This window comes from Botrytis deweyae (genome assembly GCF_014898535.1).
Source record: "Botrytis deweyae strain B1 chromosome Unknown BDEW_015, whole genome shotgun sequence".
Taxonomy (NCBI): Eukaryota; Fungi; Ascomycota; class Leotiomycetes; order Helotiales; family Sclerotiniaceae; genus Botrytis; species Botrytis deweyae.
Window position 1 is genome coordinate 366,864 of NW_024066222.1, and position 10,841 is coordinate 377,704.

The 10,841-nt window shown below is 25.5% G+C and overlaps 1 protein-coding gene across 1 annotated transcript; it reads left to right on the forward strand.

The window, feature by feature from the left end:
- Window positions 1–910: 910 nt before the first annotated feature.
- EAE98_006821 (uncharacterized protein) lies at window positions 911–2,368 on the forward strand (the record flags this gene model as incomplete). Its single annotated transcript, XM_038954444.1, has 3 exons — window positions 911–1,103; window positions 1,158–1,343; window positions 1,443–2,368. 3 exons carry the CDS (start codon window positions 911–913, stop codon window positions 2,366–2,368), a joined length of 1,305 nt encoding a protein of 434 aa, XP_038809124.1.
- Between the last annotated feature and the right edge of the window lie 8,473 nt (window positions 2,369–10,841).

Consider the following 10,841-nt stretch of genomic DNA (forward strand, 5'->3'; position numbering starts at 1 on the left):
TTCGCAGGCATTGAAAGTCATGTCGTGCTTGTGTTAGAGGATGATTCCCGTATTATGGTTCCTTTTGATGCAATTTGCAATGAGTAGTGAGCGATATGGCAAAGGAGACCCCTGATGGACATGCAAAAGGTGCATGACAATTTATTGCGGCTGTAAAAATGCAGGTGTAACTTTTGGGTACTTGGGCAGTTAGGTAAGTGATATATGGGTAATTGGCGTTTGTTTCTCAGGCCAAGGAAAGGGGCCGTTTTCTGAAACCAAACGAAAATGTTTTACCGCCCTGCTCAATTTCTCGAGGAAAACGGAGAACCAATGAATGGTGTTGTCATACATGTAATAAATATTCCTCCAGCTGCGCCTTTGACCCTACTACTTCATGTCCGCATTGTTCCATGGGTCATTTTGTAGGTTATAGGATTGATGTGCATTGTGTAGATGATAGGATTGATACATTTCCTTTTTAGCATGCCAGTAGTTTGGTCTGTCTCTGAATCGAAACACCAGAATAAATAAAAAGTAAATTCTTACATGCTTGTATCACAAAATACGGTTTCTCAATCACTAATAATCTACTTTTGGTGAATGAATGGTTAAACCGTTGAAGTGAATAGGAGATTCGAGCCCATAAACGAAAAGTTCGTCGTATGGAAACAATCACAATATAAACGACTATTGTTTCTGTACAATAGCACACCAAATCCTTCTTTTTCTTATTAGCCAGTACTTTTTTGAATCATCACGATTCTGTTTAACTTTCATTCACAGCACCACACTCCTTTGGTTCTTTAGAAAAGGATCCTCTGCTTTGCAATTGTTTGTCTCACTTCTTCTCACATACTACCCACAAACATCGGTACAAAATTCAAAACTGTTTATACACCTTCTCCAGAAGTTGATCTTTCGAGGAAACATGAATCTATCTCTTTTCACACTCGCCCTGGTGGCATGTTACTCTTCTCAGCTGGTAGCTGCGCACACAGTCTTCACGACACTTTTTGTAAACGATGTATCGCAGGGCGATGGAACATGTGTGCGCATGCCCTCGGATCCTAGCACGGCTACATTCCCCATCAACGATTTGGATAGTGATTCCATGGCGTGTGGTCAGTTTTTTCCTTATGGTGAGATGTATTGAAGGGTGCTGATGATTAGGATAGGATTCAATGGGACTCGAGGAGTCGAGCGTGTCTGCGCGGTTAATCAAACGGCGAAATTGAGCTTCTTGTTTCGAGAGTATGCCGATGGTTCCCAGGGAGGCGCCATCGATCCGAATCATAAGGGTCCTTGTGCGGTGTATATGAAGCGTGTGGCTTCGGCTATTAATGATACGGCCGTGGGTTCTGGTAAGTGTTTTGCTTTTTTTCTTCTTCTTGGATTTCTGAAAGCGGGAAGCCTAGGTGTCTTTTTGTTTATGTTTCTTAGCAAAACTAACTTGTCTATAGGCTGGTTCAAAATCTGGGACGAAGGCTACGATAACAGCGCACAGAAATGGTGCACCGAGAAGCTTATCCAAAATAATGGCTACCTCTCCGTCAACATCCCCAGCGATCTAGCAGGTGGATATTACCTCGCTCGGCCCGAACTTCTTGCCCTCCATCAAGCTGATAAGACCCCTCCAAACCCTCAATTCTACACCGGCTGTGCACAAATCTACCTCGATTCCACCGCAACCGCCGTCCCAAAAGATACAGTCAGCATCCCCGGCTACGTCAACATCCACTCCCCATCCGTCCTCTACAACATCTGGAATCCCCCACCTACACCCTACACCATGGCAGGACCCGCGCCCTACCAACCCGGCATCTCCAGCATCTCCAACACCACCGGTAGCAAGGCCGCGAAATTCTCAGCCTACACTGCGAAGCAGAATGAAGGGCTTCTACCGCAAGATACGGCAATCACGAATGCTAATTGGTGGGGCGTTGAAGTCGTTGCGTATACCACCGAAGCAGGGTGCTGGGATGCGAGCGAGAATTGCTGGAACCAGACGACAGTTTGTTATGATTGTGCGCCGCCGACGGGGGATAAAGGGTGTCGGGCGTGGGAGGCGCATTGTGAGGATATTCAGAAGGGGTGTAAGGGGGGAGATTTTACAGGGCCGCCTGTGCTTGCTAAGTTGGAGGGGGCGATGGCGTCGGCGACGATTGCGCCGGCGGCGGAACAGACAGGGGGTGTCTATGCGGCGGGCTCGACGGTGGTGAGTGCGGGGAGTTTGGGGACGAGTGAGGATGGGAAGTGTGGAGGTGGGAAGGGTCAGACGTGTAAGGGTAGTGCGTTTGGAGAGTGTTGTAGTCAGGTGGGGTATTGTGGGGGGAGCGAGAGTTATTGTGGGGTGGGGTGTCAGGGGGACTTTGGAGTTTGTGGATGAGTTTTGTTTGGTTGGCTGGGGTGGGTTGGAGAGGAGAGGAGAGGAAGAATGGGTTGGAAAGGGTAGATGAGAATGATATGATGGACTGGGCTTGAACAAACCGGAAGGGCTTTGTAGTGGAACATAGAATGGGAGAGGGTGGAGGAGGTACGATATCCTACGACGACTCTTTCCGTGCACTCTTGAGGGAATTTCTCATAGCATCTGCATTTGTATTTAGGCCTGGGTTTCAGTTTCAGTTCCAGTTTACTGGCACACGACGACGCAATTTTCGAGAATAGAAAGGATAGGATAGAATAGATCGAGCAGGTTTCGATACTCTTTCCTATACGATGAAGAAGATTCAGATTTAGATTACATGATGGAGATTGGAGATTAAGAATAAGAATAGAACATTCTATTCTATACATTCATTCTATATCTATCCTCTTTAGATCTTAGATTTTAAACCTAGAATACGTAATATCAGCTTTAAATACGAATTACGAATTTCAAATATGGAAAGAAATATGAAGATAAAAGATACATATAGAAAATACTCATTATATTATTATTTCTTAGGACATCTTATTAATTTTTAATAAACAAGATATTAAGTATAAAGTAGACCTTTATTTAACATATTCTTTATTAAAATCGAATGTCGTTTATTTTATAATGGAAATTAAACCTTTTTTTTCACGAAACGAAAAGTATATATTCTTATATATTTATTATTTTTTGAATAAAATATTGCATTAAAATTTTATTTAAATTTTCTATTAAAAAAAAACTTTCGCTTATTTTATAATATAATAAGTATATCTCTTTTAAATAAACGAAATATTATATATCTTATATATATTATTAATTTTAATTAAATAAAATATATAATATTAGATATTTATTTAAATTTTCTTTATAAAAAATAAACTTTTAATTATTTCATAAATTAAATAAATTCATCTCCTTTAAATAAACGAAATATTATATATTGCTTTATAATTTATAAATTTTAATTAAAGAAGATTTAATTAATTAAAATTTGATTAGTAATTCTTTTTTAAAATAATCTTTCGCTTATTTTATAATTCAAATTAAATAATCTTCTTTAAATAAAATATATTATTATATATTCTCTTATATATTATTAAACTTAATTAAATAAGATATAATTAATTAGATTTTTATTTAATTATTTTTTTATTAAAATAAGTTTTCGTTTATATTATAGTATAAAGAAAATAATCTCTTCTAAATAAACGAAATATTATATATTTCTATATATATTATTATTATTAATTAAATATGTATTCAATTATTCTTTAATTATTTATTCTTATTAAAATAAATTTTCGCTTTTTTATAATATTTATAAATTTTACTATTTTAAATAAACGAAATATTATACTCTTGTATATATTATAGTAACTTTAATTAATAAAATATAATATATTAGATTTTTATTTAATTATTCTTTATTGAATAATCTTTCGCTTATTTTAGAATATAAATAGATTATTTTCTTTTAAATAACGAAATATTATATAAACTTATATATATTATTAATTTTAATTGAATAAATATACTATATTAGATTTTTATTTAAATATTCTTATTAAAATAAATTTCGCATATTTTAAAATTTAAATTTAATAATCTTTTTTAAATAAACGAAATATTATATATTACTATATATATTATTTATTTTAATCAAAAAGATCATTAATTAGATTTTTATTAATTATTCTTTATTAAAATAAATATTCGCTTTTTTAATTATATCGATAAATTTATTTATCTTAAATAAACGAATTATTATATAAAAATTATATATACTATTAATTGAAATTAAATAACGTATATAATATTAGATATTTATTTAAAATTTCTTTATAAAAACAAACTTTCGATTATTTTATAATATGAATAGATTTAATCTCTTTAAAATAAACGAAATATTATACTTTCCTATATATATTATAAATTTTAATCAAATAAAATATAAAATATTAAAATTTTATTTAATTATTTCTTACTAAAAAAGTTTTCTCTTATTTTATAATTTAAATAATTTTTTTTTTAATAAACGAAATATTATATATTTCGTTATAATTTATAAACTTTAATTAAATAAAATTTTAATTAATTACTCTTTTTTAAAATAACCTTTCGCTTATTTTATAACTTAAGTTATATAATCTCCTTTAAATAAATGAAATATTAAATATTTCTATATATATTATTAACTTTAATAAAATATAAAATATATATTAATATTATTTTAATATTCTTTATTACATTTATTTTCTACTCTAAAAGAATAAAATATTATATATTTATATATATATTATTAATTTTTATTAATAAAATATAATTAATTAGATTTTTATTTAATTATTCTTCTCTAAAATAAGTTGTCACTTATTTTATAAATTAAAATAAATTTATTTTCTTAATAAATAAAATATTAATATTTTCTATATATATTATTTACTTTAATAAAATATAAAATAATATATTAGATATTAATTTAAATATTCTTTATTAAATTTATTTTCTATTTGTTTTATTATATAATAAATTTCTTTATTTTAAAATAAACAAAATATTATATATTCTTATATATATTATTAATTTTAATAAAATAAACTAAAATATATTAAAATTTATTTAGTTGTTTCTTATTAAAATAAATTTTCGTTTATTTTAAAATATAAATAAAATTATTTTCTTTAAATAACGAAATATTATATTTTTCTATATGTTTTTTATTTTAATTCAAAAATATAATTAATTAAATTTTATTTAAATATTTCTTATTAAAAGAAATTTTTACTTATTTTATAATATAAATAGAATTATTTTCTTTAAGCAAACGAAATATTATATATTTTATATATATTATTAATTCTAATTAAATAAAAATAGAATATATTAAATTTCAATTTTATTATTCTTTATTGATATAGATATTCGCTTATTTTATAGTATAAAGAAAATAATCTCTTTAAAATAACAAAATATTATATATTCTTATATATAGTATTAATAATAATTATATAAAAATATAATATATTTAATATTAATATTAATTATTCTTTATTAAAATAATCTTTTATTTATTTTATAATATAAATCAAATAATCTTTTTAAATAGACGAGATATTATATATTCTTATATATTTTATTAATTTTAATTTAATAAAATATAATAATTAGATCTTTATTTATTTATTCCTTATTAAAATAATCTTCAGTTTATATTATAATATAATAAAATGATCTCTTTAAAATCAATAAAATATTATTTATTCTTATATATATTATTAATTAAAATAATTCGTTTATTTAAAAGAGATTATTTATTTATATTATAATATAAGTAAAAGATTATTTTAAAAAAGAATAATAAATTATATCTTATTTAATTAAAGTTAATAATATATTTGAGAATATATAATATTTCGTTTATTAAAAGAATTATTTTTTAGTTAGAATATGAGGTAATCGAAAACTTATTTTAATAAAAAATAATTAAATAAAAATCTAATTAATTATATCTTAATTAATTAAAATTGAAAGTATATATAGAAATATATAATATTTTATTTGTTTTAAACAGATAAATTTATTAAAGTTATTAAAAAAACGAAATTTTATTTTAATAAAAAATAATTAAATAGAGATCTGATATATTATATTTTCTTTAATTAAAATTAATAATATATATGAAAATATAATAATTCGTTATTTAAAATAAAGAAAAAAAATCAAATTTATAAAGTAAGTTAAAATTTATTTTAATAAAGAATAATTAAAACAAAAATATAATATTCTATAATTTATTTAATTTCAATTAATAGTATATATAATTTTATATAATAATTCGTTTTTTTAAAATAAATAAATTTATCGATATAATAAACAAGCGGAAAATAAATTCAATAAAGAATATTTAAATTAATATCTAATATATTACTTTATATTTTATTAAAGTTAATAATAATTAAAAGAAAATATAATATTCCGTTTATTTAAGAATATTAATTTACTTTATATTATAAAATAAGCGAATATTTATATTAATAAAGAATAATTAAATTAAAATTAAATATTTTAAGTTTTTATTTTATTATAATTAATAATATATATAAGAATATATAGTATTTCTTTTATTTAAGATAAATAAATATATTTAATTTATAAAATAAGCGAAAAATTCATTTAATAAAGAATATTAAAATTATAATATAATATTTTATTTTATTTTATACAAATTAATAATTTCTATAAGAATATATAACTATTTCGTTTATTTATAGAGATTATTTTCTTTATATTATAAAATAAGCGAAAATTTATATTAATAAAAAACACTTAAATAAAGATTAATTAATTATATTTATTGAATTGAAATTGATAATATATATAGAAAATATATAATATCTCATTGATTTAAAGAGACAGATTGAATTTCCTATTCTCCATATATTCCGCGGGTTGACACTAGCTCATTTCTGATTACCTAATTCCTCTGTTCTGTTGTTACAGGGCAGGCCGGCGGATCAGGAACTATATTCGACGGCACTAATAATAGTAGGTATAGGGTGTAGACTAAACCCGTAGCTCGAGAGCTACTATATAGCAGCATTTTCAATCAGGGTGACGATAACCCCCACCGCCAACCAACCAACACCCCGCCAACACAACCCCCACGCCACCACAAACCCAAAACCCCCCACCGAACCCCAACCCGCAACCCACCAAACCCCCCAACGTCCGCAACCTCCTCCAACTCAGAGATCCGCCCAACCACCACCCATACACACCAAAATACCAATACCCAACTAAAAACCACTAACTCCAACCAACTTCACCACACGAAAACCAGCCCCGGCACCACCCAATCATTTAACCGATCACTCTCACCCCCACTCACCACCCCTGCCTACCCAACGCACCCGCAATAGGCCCGCTAGCATCCCTTACCCCCAGCCATTCAACCCATACGACATGAAACTACGACTCCCACCCAACCCCCGGGTTCCCCCGCCGTGACCCTCAACGCCCTCCGATCATCCCGCAGAGACCTACCCCACGCCCCATCGAACCCGTGCTCCTGAACATCCGCCCCCCGCCCTACAACACCCCGGCAGCACTCTTCACCCCCTTGACCTCCCACCTCATTTCGTTCCCCCGAATCTGTCACATGACCCCCCCACAATCGACCCCCCTTCCCACCCCCTCACGTCCCCCACTATCATATCCGCGGCTCCTTTGGCATCCCCTTAACCCCCCCCCCCGTCACACGCCCACCCCGCATAGCACCCCGCACAATCCTCCTACAAACATCCACTCCTCTGCCCAATCACACACCCGACCCCCCCAACCTCTAACCATCCATGCCGCTAGCCCACCGCTTACCCAACCCCCCTCCCCTTTTCCTCTTTCCTCTCTGTCCCTCCGCTTGTCTCTCTTCCCTCTTCTCTTTCCCTTCTCATCTACACCTTAACACCTATCCTACGATATTATACTCTCCAACTAAAACTTTTTATTCATACCTCCTAGTCTTTTGACTTTATAATCTAGTAGTAAAGTTTCTGTAATGCTTCTAAAAGTATTTATAATATTAGATAGAACTACCCTAGGTTATAAATAGAGTTATACCAGGGGGTTCTACTTATAGCTTATAAATCTTACTAGTTTAGGGACTAGCATATATAATATCAGGGAGCGATCACCTGACAGGGTTTATATAGTAGATCCACTATTTCGAATATGTTCGAAACATTTTATATTTTTATAGATTAATAATAAAGTAGATTAACTTTAATATTATATTTTGAATACAAGAATATCTTATTCTAAGCTTCTTATTTATCAAACAGATTTAAATAAGAATAATTATATTTTGAATTTAATCTTAATAATTGACTCAATTATAATTATTTAAATTTCTAATATAATTCTATATTTATAAATCTATATTTATAAAACCAACTTCTTCCTGATTAATATATATCAGATAGATTTATATAAAATAAGAGTAAGTATTAGGGAGTAATTATCTAATAGAGTTTATATAATAGATCTACTGTTCCAAATGTATTCGAAACATTCTATACTTTTGTAGGTTAGTAGTAAAGTGGATCAACCCTAATATATAAATCTGTTTATTTCCTTATTATTAGATAATAGGATTTATTTATTAAAAGGAGAAAAGTAGTATTACAGGGTTAATATTAACTCATTTTAATCACCTGATTTCTATTCTATCCTACTATATATATAAAAGCAAAATAGAACTTTTAATTTTATCTTCTAATCTTTTAACTTTATAACCTAGTAATAAAGCTTCTAGATACTCTCAGAGGTATCCGTAATAAAATAAACGAAAATTTATTCTAATAAGGAATAAATAAATAAGAGTTTAATATATTATATTTCTTTTAAATTAAAATTAATAATATATATAAGTATGACATAGTGATATAATAACTAGGCACTAGATGCGTAGCTTACGTAATAAGCGTAGCGGATATACTTAAATAGTATAGCTTTAGCTTTAATAATAAGACAGCTTTTATAACTTATTTTATTTATTACCTATTAATAAGAATATATAATAATACGTTTATTTAAAAGAAATTATTTTATTTATAATATAAAATAAACTGAAAATTATTTTAATAAAGAATACTTAAATGAATATCTAAAATATTATATTTTATTTAATTAAGTTAATAATATATATCTTATTTATTTAAAAGAAATTATAAAATAAGTAAAATTTTATTTTAATAGAAAATACTCAAATAAAGTTCTAATATAGTATATTTTATTTAATTGAAATTAATAGTATATATAGGAATATATTATATCTCGTTTATTTAGAAGAGATTATTTAGTTTAAATTATAAAATAAGCGAAAGATTGTTTAATAAGAAGTAACTAAATAAAGATTTAATTATATTTTATTTTATTTAATTAAGATTAATAATATATATATTCAATTTATTTAAAAAACACTATTTAATTTAAATTATAAAATAAGCGAAAACTTATTTTAATAAAGAAAATAAAAATAAGAATCTAATTAATTTATTTTATTTTATTAAAGTTAATATTTTAAGTCTAACTCTCTATAGAAAATAAAATAAAAAGTATAGAATAGAAAGTAATAATATTAAAATGACTATTATTCTAAGTATATACTATAACTTCTAAGGAGAAGAGATCTATATAGAATAGAGCTCTTACTAGTATTAATTAGAGCTAGCTCCCCCTACTCTATAATTATATAAATTATACCTTTTAACAGTTAATAATATAAATAGAAATATATAATATAAGACATTAGATTTTTATTTAAATAAATCTTAATAATAGAAATTTTCGCTTATTTTATAATATAAAAAGAATTATTTATCTTATATAAACGAAATATTATATTTTCTTATATATAATATTAATAATAATTAAATAAAAATATAATATATTCGATTTTAATTCAATAATTCTTTATTAATATAAATATTCGCTTATTTTATAATATAAAGTAAATTAATATTCTTAAATAAACGAAATATTATATTTTCTTTTAATTACTATTAACTTTAATAAAATATAAAATAATATATTAGATATTAATTTAAATATTCTTTATTGAATTTATTTTCCGCTTATTTTAATATATTAATAAATTTATTTATTTTAAATAAACGAATTATTATATAAAACTATATATACTATTAATTAAAATTTAATAAAATATATAATATTAGATATTAATTAAAATTTTCTATATAAAAATAAACTTTCGATTTTTTTATAAATTAAATAAATTCATTTATTTAAAACAAACGGATTATTATATAAACTTATATATATTATTAATTTTAATAAAGTTTATTATAATATATTAAATATTTATTTTAATAGTTCTTATTGAAATAAGTTTTCGATTATTTTATATTATAAATAAAAAAACTCTCTTTAAATAAACGAAATATTATATACTTTTATATTTATTATTACCTTTTATTTAATAAAAGAAAATATAATAAATTAGATCTTTATTTAATTTTTCTTTATTAAAATAAACTTTCGTTTTTTTTTATAATATTAATAAATTTTTTAATTTAAAACAAACAGAGTATTATATATTATTATATATATTATTAATTTTAATTAAATAAAATAGAAGATATTAAATCTTTAATTATTAACTCCTTATAAAAATAAGTTTCCGCTTATTTTATAATTCAAATTAAATAACTCATTATAAATAAATAGAATATTATAAACTTTTATATATATTATTAATTCTAATAAAATATCATACAATATATTAAATCTTTATTTTAATATTTCTTATTAAAATAAATTTTCGCTTATTTTATAATATAAGTAAAATAATATTCTTCAAATAAACGAATTATTATATATTTTTATATATATTATTAAATTTAATAAAATAAAAGAGAATATA